Source organism: Lissotriton helveticus, chromosome 7, assembly GCF_964261635.1.
Source record: "Lissotriton helveticus chromosome 7, aLisHel1.1, whole genome shotgun sequence".
Taxonomy (NCBI): Eukaryota; Metazoa; Chordata; class Amphibia; order Caudata; family Salamandridae; genus Lissotriton; species Lissotriton helveticus.
In genome coordinates, this window is record NC_136068.1 from 157,270,659 (window position 1) to 157,291,585 (window position 20,927).

At 40.9% G+C, this 20,927-nt stretch overlaps 1 protein-coding gene across 1 annotated transcript in view; it reads left to right on the forward strand.

Annotated features, from left to right (window-relative positions):
* The window catches only part of LOC144768973 (piezo-type mechanosensitive ion channel component 2-like), a 700,333-nt gene that overhangs the window by 448,371 nt on the left and 231,035 nt on the right, over positions 1-20,927 (forward strand). The window contains exons 30-33 of the mRNA XM_078652965.1: positions 2,085-2,174; positions 9,364-9,494; positions 12,244-12,312; positions 12,729-12,844. Coding sequence (XP_078509091.1) covers positions 2,085-2,174; positions 9,364-9,494; positions 12,244-12,312; positions 12,729-12,844 — 406 coding nt within the window. The remainder of the gene's footprint in view (positions 1-2,084; positions 2,175-9,363; positions 9,495-12,243; positions 12,313-12,728; positions 12,845-20,927) is intronic.

A 20,927-nucleotide genomic window follows, 5' to 3' on the forward strand; every position in this document is an offset into this window, starting at 1 on the left:
AAAAGACTGACCAGTTACTGGTAGCTTATGGCCAAGGTCATCAATGTACAGCAGTGACAAAACCAACAATTGCAAGATGGATTTCAGCGACAATTCAGTTGTGCCATTCCAAAGCGGGCAAACCCTTAATGAGAAGGCCTAAAGCTCATTCGACAAGAGCAGTGTCCACTTCAAATGCTCTGTTTTCAGGCATTCCACTGGAGAAACAACTCTGTGCTGCAACGTGGAAGAGCACCCACACATTCATGCAGAAATACTGCCTGAAATTGGCACAGTGAAGCATCGCAGCTGTAGGCCAGACAGTTTTGCGCCATTTATTCCAACAAATTGAGCCTCTTCAAATAGGGGAGTTTATTTATATTCAAGTCACATGTTCCTTGCTATGGTTTATTGCTATTTCATTGTTCTATTTACGTTCGTTATCTAAACGTTATACACTTAAATGCTTATGTTCTCATCATATCTGTTTGGAGATATGTATATATGTATTCATGATATATGTCGTAAGTTCATTTTAACCTTGAGAAACTGTATTGTTTTTACCCAGTATCCTCTAAGGGTATTTCAGTTACCTACAATACTGCTTGCTATTCTGATTCGTAACTGCAGCTATCCAGTATTGGTATTTTTCATAGATTCACATGCGACCCACCCTTCTCAAATGGGAGGCTCCCCTTCTCTCTAGGGATATTTTTTCCCACTTGTGCTTGGAAATCTGAGGAAGTCTGCCTCTCTTTTAGGAAGGTTCTAAAGGGTGATACATACAACCTTATTGGGCATAGACAAACTTTGGTCCTTTTTTAAAAAGGGCATTGATAGGTTATTACATTCATGACACATTGCCAATATATCCTACGCTAGTTTTACTTACTGCTTTATTATAGTACTGTGGGACTCCCACTTCAACGACGGTGAATGATTCAAGCAAGGGAATCTATGAAAGATACCAATACTGGATAACTGCAGTTACAGGTAAGTTTCTTATTTTCTTCTTACCCAACCAATTTTACTTCTACAAGCCTTTTTTGACCCACTAATTGGCACCTGGCACACTGCATCATACAGATCTCCTTCCATGTCATATGTATCCGTTCATCCATAAACAAATGATTTGGTCTCAGGTCATGTCCATGTCTCTACCATGTGGAATTTCTTCCCATTCACTTCGGCTCGAAGCAAACTTTCACAAATTTTGCAGAGCAATAAAACCCTATCTCTCCAGGCACAGGCAGAATTCATGTGACCTAATCGCCTACTGCCCCCATACAAAGGGCTGGACCAGCTCTGAACTTCAACCCTCTCTTGCCTTGGTAGACACACCTAACACCGGCTTACTAGACATAATCAGGCATGTTCCTAGAGAGGCATATCAAGGTTTCTCTAGCACCACACGAAATGGATAGTTAAGAACATCTAGAATGACCTATAGTCACAGCCCTTGTTCAACACGTTTTTTATGCTAAACCATCTGACTGTCTTTCTTCATCTTCTCACTTGTCCCCTCTATGTGATTTGAAGGGCCTGAAAGAAATGGCATACTTGGCTTTAAAAACGCTTAAATAAATATGTAAATAAGGAATGCATCCTATGACATTCAAATGATCAGTACACATTGGCTTTCAGGACTCTGCTTTCAGCATTCTACATCCAACTTATTGGCAAACAAAATCAAGTGAGTGACGGGCATGCCAGGAATTCATAGGCCCTCTGTATACTTGGCATGGGTATGAATGAATATGATAGTACAACACTCATTTAAGATGTTTCCTCATAGTGCGATGAGAACAAAACAGTTGGAGGAGTGAGGCATGTAAGCATATGAAATGGGTTCTCTCAAGTTTACAACCACATCTGATCATTCCCAGTCTTCTGGGTGTTTTAACAATCAACAAAAGATACAATGTCATGCACCTCATCTTCTGGAGTACGTCAACACATGTTATGGCTACTTAGCAATAGTGATGAGTGCAGCCCCATTGTAATATCTACATCCCCAAAGGTGCAAACAAAAGTTAATGTATCATGAAAGTTTTCATTAACTCATGATTTCAATTCATACTATTATACTATTCTAAATCTTTCAGGGGAGCTGAGCTGTTTGAAGAGAAGTTGAAAAAAATGGTTGCTATCAGGCTGGAAGAAGAGAAGAAATCTTCTCTTGCAATGAAAAAACAGTAAGTTAACATAAGACTGCTCTTCTCAACTATTTTAGAATTGTTTTACCTATGTTGATGGGACCGATTCTTGACTAAAACTCATTTGTCTTCACATTTTCAGGGACACCAAATAATAGCACATATGTGAAGCAACAAAATAGACTTGCACTAACTATAATGTAACAAGTCTGGGAAATTGTCTGCCAGGATATTGCTTTTCAAGTTCCTACCGTCCTGCGACTTTTTAATTTAGTGTTTGACTGTCCATAGCATAGTGTTTGGTAGTGTGGTGCTGTTTGTGTGGTGGCCCATAGGGCTTGTGGCTGTCTGGAATGGCAGTGTGGGATTGTGCCTGGTATGCTGTGAGTGTGAGTTTGGGGTTGTGCTGTGTTTAGAGGCAGTTGCTATGGTTGTGGTCTGGGTGCATAATATGGAGACTGAGGATTGTCTGTAAGTTGAGGAGAGTTTTGTAGGCTCTAGGCGCCAGATGTAGGTAATTCCGATTTACCTACTCTTAAATACCGAATTGGTATTTAAGAGTAGGTAAATAGGAAGGAGGCAGATGTAGGTAATTCCGATTTCAGAATTACCGATTCTGTAGGATTCGGTATTTACCGATTCTGTAAATACCGAGTCGGTATTTCCCATTGATTCCTATGGGCCTTGAAGCCCATGGGAATCAATGGGAAATACCGATTCGGTATTTACAGAATCGGTAAATACCAAATCTTGGCAGGGGGAACGGGGTGTCACTTTGACACCCTGTAGCACCCCAATTGCAGGCTTGTGTGCCATGTGGCACACATACATGCCCTAAGGGCATGTCTGTTTGTCACATGGCATAGGTGTACATGCACAGATGTGCATGTACACTGGAATTCGGTATTTTACCACCCAATAGGATTGGGTGGTAAAATAAGAATTCCTAAGGGCCTGTGGCACTGAAAACTGTTCCACCTACATATGGATTTACAGAATCGGCATATTTACCGATTCGCACCGAAGTGGTAAATTTACCGAATCGGTAAATATACCGATTCTGTAAATTCCGACCCACCTACATGTCAAAAGCCAAATACCGGTCGGTAACGGCCGAAATCGTCCGTTACCGACCGATATTTGGCTACCTACATCTGGCCCTAGGTGTTTATTGTGGAGTAAAGGGTTTTTGGAGAGGGTGGCTTAGAAGCCTTGTGATGACTGGGAAGAGACATGTTGTTCCTTTGTATTTACCCAGTGGGAGGGATTGGGTGATTTATTTTTGTTATACTTGCTGTGCTTTGGGGTGGTGAGGTGGATAACAATACTGTGAAGGTGCTGGGAGGGGGCAGGGTGGGGGCAGGTGGGGCAATAAAATACTATGTAGTGCTGTGGCATCCATATTTAAGCTAGTGATGTGGAATGTCCATGGGCTCAACTCTGATGTTAAGCGGTATAGGATACAAACATATCTTGCCCCAGCAGGGCATGCATATTGCTTTACTGCAGGAGACACGTCTAGTGGACAGTGAGGTACAGAAGGTTCAGAGGCAACTAAACTCTGCTACGTATTCTAACTATGCTAGAGGGGTGTTGATAAGGGTTGCACCTCAGGTCGACTTCCAGGTTTGGAATATTAAAGCTGAGGTTGAAGGGGGGTACCTTTTACTATACGGCCTGTTGGATGGGAGAGGTTTGCCTGCTGAATGTAAATGCGCCCAAAACATATGATGGAGCATTCTATCTTGACACGGAGTAGTAGTGGGCTGGAGACTTGAATTGCGTGCTGGATGGCGCTGGGATAGACACCCCCCTAAATCAAATATGGTGACCCCACTGAGAGGTGTGATGGAGTGTCTGCACTGTACAGAGGTCAAGGAATTTACATGCTATGCCCCAGCCCATGCAGCATATAGTCGCCTTGACAGATTTCTAGTGTCAGAGGACATTGCCACTGAGGTGCTGGATGTCCAGATACTGGGTAGGTTCCTCACCAAGCACACACCCATGCTCATGAAGTGGGGAGTAGATGGGGCTAGACCCCAAGTACCACTGTGGCGTTTGCACCCCAAGACACTTCTAGACCCTCAGCTCCTTGAGGAACTTAGGACGGTGACTGCGGGGTATTTCTAAACCAACTGGTCGACAATGTCGTGCAAAGGTGTGGAGTGGGAGCCACCAATGGTGGTGACCCATGGAGAGTGTCTGTCCCGAATTAGTGGCACCAGGTGCCGTTTGAAGGTGCAGGTAACCGTAGAAGGGAGAGAGTTGGTGGACCTCCAGTGCGGCATGCATGACCTCCGGGAGAGACAGGAGGCACTACTGACTGTCCATAGGGCAGTGGGGGAGACCTGGGAGAGGCAACACCGCCTGGTTTGGCGGGACTGTCATCCGCTGCTGCAAGGTGGGTGGCATGGTTACTTAAATGGGTACTCCCGGTAATCCTCTCGCTTAAGTGCCATGACGGTATGATTGTTAGGTCAGAGACAGGTATCAATTTCCTCCTCCTCCTGTAGGATCACCTGGCAACTCTATATAAGGAGGTACAGAGGGACCGACTGGCCGATAGTTTTGGATGTTTTGGTGCTTCCCCAACTTATGGCAGAACAGATAGAGGGATGGCATGGGGAGCTCCATGTAGAGGAGCTGCATGAGGCGGTACAGGAGATGTCTCGCTGCAAGGCACCGGGCCCGGATGGGTTCCCTGCTGAATATATCTAAGCTACTGGTCCTCCTCTTGTTGCAGAATCTTTGGGACATGAGAGCCAGCGGGATGCTGCTGCAATCCATATAAAAGGCCCAGATTGTTATACTCCCCAAGCTGAGCAAGGACCCTGCAGACCCTGTCTCTTATAGGCCATGTTCTATAATGGAGGTGACATTACAATTCTTGCGAAAGCTTTTGCAACCATGCTGCAAGGGGTGATGACCCACCTAGTGCACAGTGATCAGTGCAGTTTCATGCCAGGCAAGGGAACCCAGATGAACTTACGGAGATTATCCCATGTGTTGCACTCTGAGCTGATGGAGACCTGGAGGCTGCACTAGTAGCTTTAGATATTGAGAAAGCATTTGATACGCTTAATAGAAAGTACCTCTGGGAAGTTCTGCCGAGAATGGGTCTCGGCCAGACTTTTCTGTCCTGGGTGCGATTGCTCTATGCCGGATTAGTCGTGTGGGTTCGCACTGGAAGTGTGGTGTCGGAGTGCATACATATTGAGAGGTAAACAAGACGGGGTTGCCCCTTGTCACCACTACTCTTCGCTTTACTTTGAAGCCATTGGTAGTTCTGCATAGCCGCAATGTGAGTATGTGGGGTATTGAGGTGGGGGGCAATACCCATGTTCTCTTGCTCTATGCAGATGATGCACTCTTCTTTGTCTCTCACTTGGAGCTGTTGGTTGGTGTGTTATTGCACATCATAAAAAAATTGGGGTGGCGACTGGCCTGTGGATTATAGTACTGTTCCCCACAGCTGCGCTTGTGAGAGCGGATCCACCCTGTTTTCCTGTGACTCGGGAACCACTTCCGATATTTAGGGATACAGGTGACAAACACATCGGAGGCCGGTTACGGTCTCAATATAGGGAGAGCCTCAAAGCGTCAATTTGCTTCTGGATCATGCCTGCCTCTCGGTGATGGGCAGAGTAGCCCTTTGCAAAATGGTCTTATCACCCCACTGTCTGTATGCCTGGCAGACCGCATTGCATTGAGTTTCAAACTCCACGTTCGCAAAATAAAATAGTCTCTTGGTGTCACTTGTGTGGGCTGGTAAAAGGACCAGAGTAAAGTTGGACATCCTAAAATAAGACACCGAGCTGGGGGTCGTGAGATTATCAGATCTGTAGCTCTATTATTTTGCAGGTCTTCTACAATATGCAGCATAGTGGTGCACAGATGATCCGAATACAGCGAAGTCCCTTCTGGTGGGGTTCTGGTGCGGACCTCCAACACTGCCTCAAATGACTGTGGCCGGGGAGCAAGCGGTCACCCAGTTGTTGCGTCAGGCCCCTTAAGCCCGATTGCTGCCCCTCCAATGGCTAATGGCTTTCAGATCTGTACAATCCGTCGCATTGGTTCGGGGGCAGCTGTACCATAGCTGGTGACCTGTATCTGAATGGTACTTTTCCTTGCAATGAGGTAGGCATGGGAACTGTACCAGCTGCAACAGGGTCATATCTTCCACTATGCGAAGGTGTCCCGGATGTTCATGAGATCTGGACGGGTTTTCTTGCGGGCGCCTGAGATGTCCCAGACATTACAACTTGTGTTGGATCCTGGTTCCGATCGAGGCAAAATTTTCTCTTATCTACAAGTCGCTTAAGGGAGATCGTCAGACTGATATGACAGGAGTGCGTGACAGATGGACTGACGACTTACCTGAAACACTTTCTGAGAACATCCAGAGGAGAGCCTCTGCTCATGTCCGGGATGTGGCTAGCAACATGCAGCTCAAGCTCAGCCAATTTTATTATTTACTCCACACTTACTTAACCCCACGCAGGTTACATAGAATTAAACAGGTCACCGTCTGCTACCTGCCCTAGATGTGGGTCAGAGCCTGCGTCCTTTTGCCACATGAATGGGAGTGTTGTAAATTGCAAGGATACTGTAAGGGGCGGGGGTCCTGCGAGCTCTGTTGGGGTGAGGGCTCTCACACACATGCAGGTGGCGGCTTCGGTCGCTCACTGCCTTTTGGGTGTGCTCCTGACACCTAAAAGGGAAGCCAAGATGAGACACAGGTTCACACTTCTGGACCTGGTGCTTGTTAAGCGATGTGCCACTATCCATTGGGTGTCGCCCAGTTCCTTGACTGTTCAGTGGTGGGTGAATGACCTGTATTAATGGTGGCGTGGGTGGCAGAGGAGAGGTAATCACGGGGGGGGAGTGTGCACTGATGAGAATGCTGAACAGAATTTGGATCTATGGGCGAATGTGAAGCTGCCAATGGATGGTTTCCCCACTACCTCCCTAGGTCTGGGGCCGGGGACACCAATTGTGGAGATGGCGGTATGAGGAGTTGTAATGACATGCGGCGTGGGGGAGTATGCAAGTTTGTATGTGGGTATCTGGCTAGTGATGCCAACTTGATGGGGGTTATGGGGATTGCCCCTCCTCCTTCTTGTTCTCCATCTTCTCCCCCTCCCCTCCGCTCTCCTTGCCACCTTCTCGTATCCCTATTCCTCCCCCCTTGACGGTGCTGGAGGAGACTCTTATGTGGGAGAAGTACTGTTGTAGATGACTGTTGCTGCTGCTCAGCTTTGTATGGGGTTTTCTGTTTATTATCTCTCAGTTGTTTACTGTTTCGATTGCTCGATACAAATTGATCATGATGTTGGGCAACATCTCATACTACACCACTGTCTTTAAATTTGGGGTGGATATTGTCCTGTTTTATTTGTTTTCACGTGATGACCTGGGTGGGATTGAGATGCTTCTTCACACTGAATGTGTTGGAAGTGATGGTATGTTGTCATTTATGGATACCTCCACTAGGATCATATGCGCTGCCTTCCCATATTGTGTGTTATTTTCAAATAAAAGCATGTTTAAAAAAAACAACTAATGGTTATCAATAAGAACTCACAAAAGTGGGATAAATCCCAATGCAGAACATCTGTTTGTGTAAACTAACAGTGCAAACAGCAGAAATAATGATAAACAATTTATATTAATAACCATATATAGTAATAACCAATAATAGAAGAGAAATAACCCATGCAATTGTTAAAGATATTTTAAAGATCGCCCCTCGATAGATTGGTAAGTTTCTTGACTGTGAGGCCAGAGAAGAAGACAGAGCACACTTAATGAAAAAGTAAAGTAGACTTGATACTGTTCCTGGATCCACTGGAGTCGGATTGAAACTCTTGCACTGGTGCTGCACTAGTTCTGCTGGACTGCTGAAAGCATGCACTACTATCTTGATTTAGGAACTGAATAATAAGTGATTGTGTCCTGGCCTGGCTTCCTGTGTTAAGAATTCACATCTGCCGGTGTTGCACCTGTGACTCGGCTATCTCATTTAGCTCAGCATGTTACTTCTAAAGCAAAGTTTTTCTAGAACTGTGTTATGCGTCTACACCACCTCCTTAATGCAGTCCAACAGCTCTCCATGGAATTAGCTGCCCTTCTCTGGCTCAGAAGATGGGCATGCTGCCTCCTGGCATTAACGTTATTACTTTGGCACTGATATCCATCAAGTAAAATTTCATAGTTCAGCCTAATGATATCTTACACAGTAAGATGTTTCACCTTGAAATGTTTACTCTAAGGTCGGATTTTGATTCCAAATAAAAGTTTTATCACAAGAACAGTTGGTGTGAGGTCATCCACTTCTGTGTTAGAGGGGCATCACTCTTTAAAAAAAAAAATCTTTTTATTAACCATGCTCATTAAACCATACACCACTAAGAAGTAACAAAAGTCCATATTTGGAGATATCACTACAGTCAACAGTAACACAATCATGAGGGAGCAACCAGAACAATCAATAATCCCCATCCCATCAACCACTACGTGGCACATCCAAACTCTCTGTAGCAAACGATCACTCTTGATGCAACCTGAGTGTTAATTCTTCTGGCTCATTCTCTTTCAAAATAGTATCTCAACCTCTTGCAGATACTTAAGATGAATCTGCATAGTTGATATCTGTTGGTCTGTAATGTCCTTTGATTTGCTCATCCTCTTCATTAGCACCCAAACATTTTTAAAGTTTGGTGCTGGCTTCCTAAATCATCTAAGCTTTGCAAGCCTTACAGCATACATGTATCTTTTTCTCCTTAAAGCACAAGGGACTGTGTACGAGTTAGAGATGGAGCATGCTTTGTTGTTACTGGAGAGCTGTTGTGGTATTCCAAGTTGAACCAGGTTTGTCGGCCATTTATCCACAAGGGCTACAGCCATGCCATATTTTCAGAATAACCATAGACTAAGTACATGTGTGGCATTTAAGTTCCTGGTATGTAAATTAATCTCGTAAAGATCACCTGAAAATTCTGCATGACCGCTGCCGGCAGCGCCCAATGTTGGACAATCCTGTTTCATATTTATCTTTGCCACTTCTTAGATGTAGATTTTATGGGGGAACACTTTTGCCTTGTCTCTGGTCCTGCTGAAATATTTTTTCCTGTAAACCAGAATGCTATGACCTAGGTCACAGCACCTTTAATAAGTATAGAATAACTGTAAGTACGTCTTTTTATGTTTTAATTTTACCTTGCAGAATGGCGCTTATAAAGTCAAAGCAGAAGCAATCTGACAGCTTAAAGCAGCAGGGGGCGTGCACTGATGAAGTGTCTGAAGAGTCCAGAAGTCCTGACAAAGTGAAGAAAGATCTAGAATTGGAAAGCAAAGGTGAAATAAATGCTTAGTTGACAGTAACACCATGCATATGCACCTTTAACAATAATTGGTACAAAGAATACAATGTGATGCCTCTTGTAATCACACTTTAGAATGCAAGTGAGTAGGCTGTTTTGTAGAATAGACTCTCATAAGATGCCCTTTCATAGAAGATACCTGGCTGCTTTAAGGTACTATCCTAATTATAAATCACTGAGCAACATAGAATTGAAGCATCCCCTTCTTCCAAGTGGCAAAATATGAGTGGTGCAATGTTAAAGAGATCTTCATTGTCACAATGATGTATTTTAGCTTGAATAGCCTCTTAAATTAGACTTTTATATCTGCGTTGCCAGGTCCAAAAAATGTCTGCCCAATTTTTGGTACTTTGTTGTCACTTTTCATTCATTTGTTCACTATGAACTGCCCTGTCTATTTCAGTGATTTGTTTATGCAGAATTATATGTTTTACTGCAAAAAGGAAACCTGTTGGCTGCTATATTATTGTCTGTGGCTTTATCTGTAAAATGTTTGTTCTTATAAACAGATGTTTTGTATCAGTTTTTCCATTAGAATGCCTGTTTAAGATTTCAGTTACCTGAAGCTTCATATTTGTTGTGTACATTTTTCTGCAAAAAAATAAACTACCAGAAGTCAATCCTTAGTCTGAGTTGTTCCAGATTTTAAGTGTCCAAATTCAGTGTAACAGGTTAAACTTAAACAAAGAACAATAAAAGTTCCCATAATATAATGAAAACATGTAAAAGAAATTGGTGTAGCTGGACCAGCATGAATACTACGGCAAAAAGAATTGAGATTAATGTTCTGGCAATTAGTTTTCCATCTGTGATAATGCTTTGGGCATTGAATTGAGTTAACTCTTCTACTTGCCAAATCATCATCTTCATAATGCTTATTTTGGAGTTTCAAAAGACTCCGTAAAGCATACAGTACAACGATAAAATGTTACAATCAAAATATATTCCTTCATATCTCTCCTTGTCCAAATTTCATTACATATTTCATGGACAGACAAGTGCATGTGCATCCTCAAGATACACGTGGCAAGTGTTGATCCATGGGTCTGAAGAGTGCTTTTATAACAGTTTTATCAACATTGCATATTTTACCAGACCCAAAAGATAAAATTCACTGTGCAAAAATAGATGTAAGGAATATCAGATTTTAAACAAACTTAAAGCTTCTTTCCTCAATCTTATATTTATTGATTTTAAAACTGGTTTAAGCCAGGATTTTCTAGCCTTAGGTAAAAAAAAGTGCATTTTATCTTCAAACAGGCCCATTCTACACATACAATAACCTGAATTAGCAGTTGTCCATTTCGATGAAAACCCACCCACTGGTAGAATAGACAAACAATTCTTGTTTGAAAATTGCTATGTTATCATAGTTAGTCTAAGTTGGGTTCATCCACAGCTCACTGAACCATGTATGTATTAGTTTTAAATAATAGGACAATCCATGGAATATTTCAGTCATGATCATGTTTAAGCAGATTTCCAAAAGTCTGGCTATAAAAGACTGCTTGGATTCAGCTAAGGTTTAGCTAAAACAATAAGGGTCTAAGGTTCCAATATTCAAAATATGTTTTAACATGCAGTTCTGAGCGTAGTACTAGCATTGGTGTTGATGTTTGGATATTGCAGATACTACTTAGAAAACTATTTTTGGAAAATAGCAACATATTCTAGTTAGCACAGCCCAATCTGCTCCATATTGCGTTCCTGCCTCAATCTTTACTCTATGTACTTTCAAAGGAACGGAGAGTGGACCATTTCCCATCTTATAGTCTAAAAGCACTAAAAACAATGAGACGTTTTTACATAATGTGAGTGCTTTTTGCACCTAAGCACCCCATATGCCTTTATGGTTGAATCTCAGGCTCGGATAGTCAAATTCCCTAACTTTGTGCATCTTATCACCAAAAAGGGTAAAAAGTTTATTTGATGTGTATTTTGCCCCCACAATTAAGATTTTACACTTTAGGATATTCGGCTCCAGGGTCTGAAGTGCCACTATTAAAGGGACAATTGATTTAACACTTTTATGGGTCAAGTACAGATTATTTACAGAGGTATTAAATAAGGGAGGGACTAATAGGTATCCTTGTCATTCTCGTAACCACTATAAAGGGTTCTGTCACCCCTCTGTGGATTCCATAAAGAACCATAACCGTCTTGTCTGAATCTAGACAGTAAATTGCATTGATTAACCCACTGTCAATATTTGTAGCCTTTAATGCCTCCCACAAATGCTACAGATGCTGTTTTAAGATCAAAGACGTCTAGAAGTAGCCTTCCGCAATTTAAACAACCAATTTCCTAATACTTGTCAAATCAATCAATTCCCCATCTGAAACAATAATCACAGTAACCTAATATAATTCTCCTCTAAGATCTTATGTATGTTCAAGTTGCGACCAGAGAGTTTAAAAAACTTATTATATATCTACATAGTGCACCACTTTGTCTTTCCAGCTCCCAATTTGGAAACTTCACTTCCCTGTTCAAAGCCAGGGTTGTGGAATAACTTTCATTTTCAGACTAATGCTAATTCACAGAGAAAGCTTTACTTCCCTTTGCCATTTGGCACTACTCTAACAATTGACATTGGAGGGTATCTAGCAAAGTCCTAGAAGTGAGTTAGAACAGCAGCAAATTAATCTGTGTATCTTGATAACCGAATATATGTATCAGAAAATACTCTTGATAGTGAAAGAGTGCTTTGTTTTCTACCTTAGGTGAAGGGAATAAGAAAGAAAATGAAGGGAAGAAGAAATGGTGGAAACCATGGGTGAATCATACATCAAGTAAGTTATTTTTTTTCTCAACTTTAACTAATGTAAACCTAAGGGTTTGGCCCTAACAATGGGACGAGAATTGACTTCTTTGATTGATTAGAATCATGAAATTATTACGGCGTGATTAGTCAGGAAAAGACAGGGATCAACGAAATTCAAAATTAATATAAGTAACATCATTTATAAAGGCAACATTGCTATGGCAGGTAAGTGATTACTGCTCGTTATTTCCTCCATAAGTAACTTAAAAAACTGTGACTTAGCTTTGTTGTTTTATTTTTCTTTGTTTATGTTTTAAAGTCCCAAAACTATAAAGGAGCAATTTTATTGACCTGTATCACTAAAGATAGCAGACTAGCCTTTTTCAAGTGAGAGTAGCCCTGCCATTTCTCTTTTACTGACCCTGGTTCCAAATATTTTTTAAGTGATTCGGAGTGGAAGCTACAACCTCTTTGACACAGAAAGCGAGGAAGAAGAAGAAGAGGAGGATCATGAGGAACAGAGAGAAGAGGAACTGCCTCAAAAGAAAACAGCCTTTCAGGTATTGATGAATGCTATTGCTAATAATTTTCAATATATGAGCAGACCATCTAAGGGCAAAAAATGAATACTTAAAAGTATCTTTTGTGACAGAATTAAAGCTCAATCATTACTTTGAGTAGGGTCTTATGGGCAGGTGAAAGATGTCTGAAGACAACTCTTATGTTGACTAGTGCTGTGGAGGCCCAGTACACATGCAAAAAGACCGATGTGCAGGAGGGTAAAATATAATTTTCTATCTATATTCTTTTATATTTTTTGCAAAGATGGTAGAGGTGTGCTTTTGATAAGAAACACATACACAGACTGTTAGGCCTGCCTGACACACTTCTTTCACCAGTTTGGCTGTCACATGGATGGGTGAATGTCAGATACATGTGGGCTGAGGCAGGCGTACATGTCTCCACCCTTGTTGGAGGCTCAGTATAATTTGCAGAAAAGGTTAAATATTTGTGGGGTTAAAGAGGAACAAGGGGAATCAACATTGTTCTTTTAACTTCTTAGACAATGTAGATGTACCATTAAGCTTAGTCTATCCTGTCTTTCATGGGCATGCAGGATTATGTAGTGACTCATTGTATACAGATTTAAGTTTTCTTAATTTCCTATTATATACAGATCTAGAGGAGGAAGGGTTTAGATTAGAGTGTCTGCTGGGCGAAGTTGTCATCTGGAGGGTTATTCGTCTCTCTGAACTTCTCAAGTCTTCAGTCCCTTGAGGCGGTAACATGAGGAGGGAATTCCAAAAATACATACAAAAGTCCTATCAAATCTTTTTGAAAGACCTAGTTGGCACTGTTTGAATTGTTCAGAGGTGAGTTGGTTCGGTCTTGCACCTTTTTCCACATGCTTGCTTCTGTTTTCGTATTCTGTGCAAGTTTGGAGTCAGTGTAAACTTCCAGGGGCCCAACTGCATTTTGTACTACATTTAGTAGTATCACAATAGTATATTTTACATTCTCTAACCTACTTATGCAAATTTGCCTCTCCTATCTTTTTTGTGCAGAAATATCCGTCCCGTCTGTGGAGATCTCTGCACAGATACATATACATTTTAGTAGTAAATGTTGGAGGGACAGGGGGAGTGGCTGGAAAATGGGGAATACATACTAAAAGTGGGAGTGATTTAAGGGTTTAGGAAGGGCTAAGGTGGGGTTTAGGGAGGGCTACACACCCACCCCAACAAAATAAGTCCATTTCTGTTCACAACCCATACTTCTAAGGTTACTACAGCCAAAAAGGACCTAAAACAGTCATAAATGTACTCCAACTCAGACCTGGTGTAACTCCAGCACCATACATGGTCAACCACCAAACTACTGCACCCCCCTTAAAAAATAATGCAGACAGGGACTTAAAGTAATGCCCCATTGGAAATAGTGTTAAAATAAATTAGTTTTTTTCGACTTTTTAAAAAAGTATATAAAAATGTAATTTAAAGTAAAAAAATAAAATATAAACAAAAAATGAATACATATTTTCTTATAAAATATTGTAATACCCTTTATTCAAACCTAAATGTAACTTATATCAAAAATATTTAATTACTGTAAAGTAATTCTATACATAACTTGTAGAAATGTTTTAAATGTAAAAAATAAATACATACACAGATTTTTCTTTAATTGAGAATAAAAAAATCTAAAAACATTTTAATCTAATATATTTAAATCAATGAAATGTATTATTGAAAATTAAGTTTATAGAGCTGTAGCAGTTCCATGTTCTACATTTAAAAATGGGAAAATGCAGCTGTTTGTTAGATGACAAATACGTACCCAAATGTACAGCAGAGAAAGCTGAAATTTGACGCTAGTTGCAATTAATATTTGAGAGCACCGTTTTTCAGAATTCTCCAAAACTCTCATTTATTATCGAAAATACATCAACATTTTGTCAGTTTAAAAAAAAATCAGAATATAACTTATTGTTACATGTGATTTCTTTTTTCACGACTGTAGTCTGTCGACATAATTCCACTGTACAAAATAGCCAGCATGCAACTCAATCATTGTGGCTTTGATATAGAACTTGGACCATCCAATGGTGTCCATTAACATGATTTCTGTAATTGCGAATGCTTTAATAATGCTGTTTCTCAGTGTGCTTCTATAACAGTGGAGTAATTATGAATTATATTGTTTTTGAATTGCAGTGTTGAATACTTGGTTAGGTCACGTGATGGCGTTACAATTGATATAGAAACATGAGAGGTCTGAAATGCATTGGGGCTATTTTATTTCGTACATTGGAATTATGTCGACAGACTACTGGTGTGGAAATAAGAAATCACATACAACACTAAATGATATTTGGATATAAAAAAAGACAAGAAGCTGATGTATTTTCAATAATACATGATAGAACTCTGAAAAATTGTACGGTTAAATATTCATTGCAAATAGCAACAAATTTCAGCATTCTCTACTGTACATTTAGGTAACTACCTGTCATTTGACATATAGCTGCACTCTCCAATTTCTGTTGCCACTCCAGGGCATGGATGCCCCCAGTCAGCACGTCTCAAATTATTCAAAGCTTGGCCAAATTTAAAATAAACACATCAAATTCATTTACATTGATAGGTAAAATATAAAAAAATCTTTTTTTTAAACCTTGATAAACTTAAAAAAATGTCCCTACATTTTACCATTCAGAGACCTCTGCCTACAGTGTGAAAAATGTACACCTATAAATTTGGCTCCACCCTCTAAAGGCATGTAAGTCAACACTTTAAGTACATTTAAACCTAAGTTGGTGAACAGCCAAAAGCAGTACATTTTCTACACATATTAAAGTATAAATATAAAAGTTAATTTTCAAGGGAAGATTTAATCTTGTGTAAATTTTCTTTTTTGAATTGGCACTTCTAAACAACTAAAATGAGGACATATTTTCTGAGTTCTCAAATAGTGAAGAATCACTTTGAAATATGTTACTATCTTTATGTTTTTTGTATGCAGTTGATCACTTGATTATATGTTACATTTAAAGGAGAGGATGTGGTGTTGCGGCCAGAGCTGCAGACTTTGTGATCTTTGTTTTCTGGTGCCCATCTTGGGAGAGTTATTTGTTATGAAGCTCCCTAATTTCCCCATTCATTGCAGTATTCTCAGTAGAAAATGTTTGCAGTTTTCTACTTCAATTCCATTAAGATGGCGCTCAGTCATGCCACAATTTTGGCATAAATTCAGATTGTTAGCACACTAGTTGCTCATTAGAACAATGTAGTTAAGCTGCTGATCGCCACCAGGGAGTTAACTGGCAGTCTGCTGCTGATGTTGAAAGCGCATGTTTCAGTCTTCATGTCAGAATGTTTTATTGAATTAGAAGAGGAAGATATTTGAGAACTCAATAACATGTGTCCTAATTTTTCTTTCTACAGCACTACACATATTGTCTATGACAAACTAAGCCCCCTCATTTGTGCCTTTCTAAATTAAATGCTTTAAGCTTTACCAGTTGGCTTCAATCAACATGGCTTCAGGTGTTCTTTTTGTCATAAGAAACACTGTTAGTGCTCTAGTTGTTCTTTAGAACACTCTGGGAGGCTGCAGGAGAACACAAGGGAATCAACTGACAGGCTGCTCCTGTTGGAAGTGTTGCAGGGATTCTGCTCCTACACTGAACTGTGCACAGAGACCCAGGACCTCAGTGAATTGTGGTGTACCAAAAAACTCACCTCAGTACCTAGAAACCCTAACTAGCTAGCATCAGTGTCACATTAGCTCTTCGTCCTATAGCAAAGGAACCAATGATTAGACAACCCAGAACATGCGACTTAGGTTATACTCAGGAATGGTGGGAAGCAAGAACACTCTTTCGTTAAACTCTCATACCAGTCCACAACAGAAGTAAAAAGGAGACACGGGAAAGGTTAAAATATTTATTTTAACGATGTGCTCTAAGATGCAGAATCTTTGCTAACATAAGCAAACATATGATTATAAATAATATGATCAGCATTGTTACATTTCCATAAAACACAAAAAGAGAAATCATATTACAATGATGGTGAAAACAGGTCCTATAGCGTCTAGTATATCACCCTCCCTAGATAGGAACTATGTTTTATAAAATATAGAAGGTCTCTTAGGCTTGTGTGGGGGACCCCATATCTCCAAGATCAGCAGATGTGAATCACATCGGGATCTGCAAAAGCTCTCTGTCTCTCTGGAAAAACAGGATTCTTCCAAGTGCCTGAAAACATGCCTACAGTGCAATATTAAAGGCGCCAGAATCTCCGTTGGATCGCAGCTGCATGTATGTTATGTCTAAAACGTGAGCCGATCAGCCCGAACAACAGCTACCTTGCTATGATAACCTTGAAGGCTTTAGCACTCACTGTGCAGACTAGGGTCGCGATGTAAGTCTAGGGATGCCGAAAACAAGCCTTTCTCATGTGAAGTAAATCTTGCAGCCTAACTTACAACAACAGCTATATACAGTTTTCTGTGTAAAAGCAGCAAAAGGTAAAATGGCGTTTAAACTTCTAATAAGCCTATGCTAACATAGCAATGTGCACAACCAGGCCCAGCCCTCACTACAGAAGTACATCATTTACTGAGAATGTCAGATTTCATTTTCATATGGCTAAACAAGAAAGCGTGAATGAACAATTTCCTAGCTTACGAGAAGGAAAGTTTCAATTCTATTAAGGACTAGGAGGCGAGGATTATGCATATCTTTCTTCACTTTATTATGCATAGCAGGTTAAAAGAACATTGTATAAAACACAATAAAACACAATAAACACAATAGACTACACATCCCATGAACCATAGGGGAGTACTCTCCATGGTAACAACAGTCCAATCCTGTGACAGTCCACAATATATAATCCAATGACATCTCCTACGCTTCCTCTTCTTCACTGGAGAATGTTAAGCTGGGATTACTGCCTCATTCAAACTTTTGTTCATTCCCTGTCATATAGAAATAATCTCGTTATCCAGTTACTGTATATACCGAGACATTCACAATATTCATGAGACACAGAACCAATGCAGAAAATAACTTGGCAAATGCACCAAATTCAATGACATAGGCAGTGGATCAACGACAATACATGTAAGTACTTTGATCAACAACAATACATGTAAGAATTTACTTACCAATAACGAAAATCCTCCAGGGTGGGAAGATAATGAAATTAATCTCAGGGAGGGATAATCCCCGCCTCCTGGTCTTTAATAGAATTGAAACTTTCCTTCTTGAAAGCTAGGACATTTTTCATTCTATGGCAGGACGGAGGTGAGGAGTATGTATGTTCAAAGCTCACTTACGACCAGAGACGCCGCCTCCGAGAGGTTTAAAGTAAATCCTCTTAAAGGTGGATTCAGACGACCAATCGACTGCATTCATAATGTCTTCCAATCTACCACCTACCTGGATAGCTTTAGGAGCCATGGCCCCCCTCGTGGAATGTGCACCAAACCTACTCACGTCCAACCTGCCTCAGACATAACACATCGTACCCACCTTGCGATGGAAGGGGAAGAAATCGCTTTGAAAGGTTTCTGCATGGCAATAAGCAACTGCCTCTCTCCGAGGGAAACAACACTTACAACGCAACTATTACAACGCACACCGTTACAACGCACACCATTACAACGCAGGATCCGTTACAACGCATGCCTTTACAACGCATGACATTACATAGCAGATGCTATTACAACGCATGCCATTACAACGTAAGTATTGGTAAGTATGTTATTTTTTAAAATCATTTTTTTTAAATGTAAATTAAATAAATTAATTTAATTAATAGTATATATTTAGTTTTGGGTTATGGGGTACAGGAGTATTTTTAGGTTTCAGGGCTAGGTATGGGTTTTGGGGTACAGGGGTATTTTTAGGTTTCAGGGTAAGGTTTGGGTTTTGGGGTACAGGGGTATTTTTAGGTTTCAGGGTTAGGTTTGGGTTTTGGGGTACAGGGGTATTTTTAGGTTTCAGGGTTAGGTTTGGGTTTTGGGGTACAGGGGTATTTTTAGGTTTCAGGGCTAGGTTTGGGTTTTGGGGTACAGGGGTATTTTTAGGTTTCAGGGTTAGGTTTGGGTTTTGGGGTACAGGGGTATTTTTAGGTATCAGGGCTAGATTTGGGTTTTGGGGTACAGGGGTATTTTTAGGTTTCAGGGCTAGGTTTGGGTTTTGGGGTACAGGGGTATTTTTAGGTTTCAGGGTTAGGTTTGGGTTTTGGGGTACAGGGGTATTTTTAGGTTTCAGGGCTAGGTTTGGGTTTTGGGGTACAGGGGTATTTTTAGGTTTCAGGGTTGGGTTTGGGTTTTGGGGTACAGGGGTATTTTTAGGTTTCAGGGCTAGGTTTGGGTTTTGGGGTACAGGGGTATTTTTAGGTTTCAGGGTTAGGTTTGGGTTTTGGGGTACATGGGTATTTTAAGGGTTCAGGGTAACGGGTATTTTTAGGGTTCATTTTTTAAATAAATAATTTTAAATAATTAAAATAATTAATTTTAATATTTTTATTATTTTTTAATATTAGTTCTTTAATAATAATTGTTTTTTTTTAAATAAACTATTTTTTAAAGTATATATATTTACAAATTAATTATTAAAAAATAATTTAATTTATTAAATTAAATAAATTTTAATAAATTACATTTAAAAAAAATAATATACTTACATATACTTACGTTGTAATGGCATGCGTTGTAATAGCATCTGCTATGTAATGGCATGCGTTGTAAAAGTATTCGTTGTAAATGTATCTGCGTTGTAAAAATTGCGTTGTAACGGTGTGCGTTGTAAAAGTTCGCGATGTAACGTCATACATCCCTCTCCGAAGGGCCGGAGCTCTGAGGTCATTTCCTCGTATGCCTTAATGCACCTCACCACACATACCTTAGGATGATCCAGAAAGGAAGGATACAATACTGACCTGGTATTGGTTTACGTACTACGTGCAATGGTAAATGTAACTCCTTCCGGTGTAAAAACCCTTGCTGTGATGTTCAGAGCTCTGACATCTGACACTCTTTTACATGAGATGAGACATAGGAGATTGGCTAACTTAACTGACAGTTCCTTGCAGGACAGATATTGATTATCCTGCCAACCCTACAGGAGTCTCAGAACCTGGTTGACATCCCACAGGCCCAAATATCTAGGCTCAGGAGGTTTAGACAACCGTATGCCTTGCATCAGTTTACAAACCCTGGGGTGTTCTCCTGCTGGTCTGCCATCAATCTCACAGTGTCCAGCGGAAATGGCCGCCCGAATTGAGTTAACCGTTCCGTATGCCAGGCCTTTTTGGGATAATTCCGCCCAAAAATTTAAAATATGAGTAACTTGTGCCCCCATGGAATCCACGTGTCTCTCCAGTCACCAACGATGCCATTGTCTCCAAGCCGAGTAATACCTCTTGATCGTTCCTGGTGCCCATGCCTGTTGGATGAGGTGTGCAGCGTCTGAAGAAAGCTGGTCATCTTTCCAAGGTCCGCTGAAATCTTCCACTCTATGAGTTGCAAATGGCCCTGAAGCACTAGAGGAAGTAGGCCCTCCTGGGGATCCTTGAGAATTGAAGGGAATGAGGGCAGCTATATCAGACAATGCCACTACAACTCCATTAGTGTCGGGAACCAGGCCTGTGCTCTCCAGACTGGTGTAATTAACAATATGGATGCTGCCTGATGTCGAACTTGGGCCCCCACTCTGGGTATCATCATGATAGGTGGGTAAGCGTAAGGGTACTCCGTCGACCAGTCCTGAAGAAAAGCATCCACCGCTGTGGCCTCCGGATCCGATCTCCAGCTGACAAAGCGCGGAAGTTGATGGTTTAACCATGAAGCAAAAAGGTTCAGACTGCAAGGGCCCCATCTGGCCATCAAAGCCAGGAAGACTGCACAATCGAGTTGCCAATTGTTGGAATCAGAGAAATTCCTGGAGTTCCAATCCGCCACCGTGTTCTGCAGGCCAGGAAGGTACTCCGCCATCACTGAGATCTGCTTCTGGAGGCAATATTGCCAGAAGTCCCTCGCCAGGTTGGATACGGCCAGTGATCGAGGGCCGCCCAGGCAATTGATGTACTGCACCGCAGAAATGTTGTCCATCCTCAACAGAATGCAACA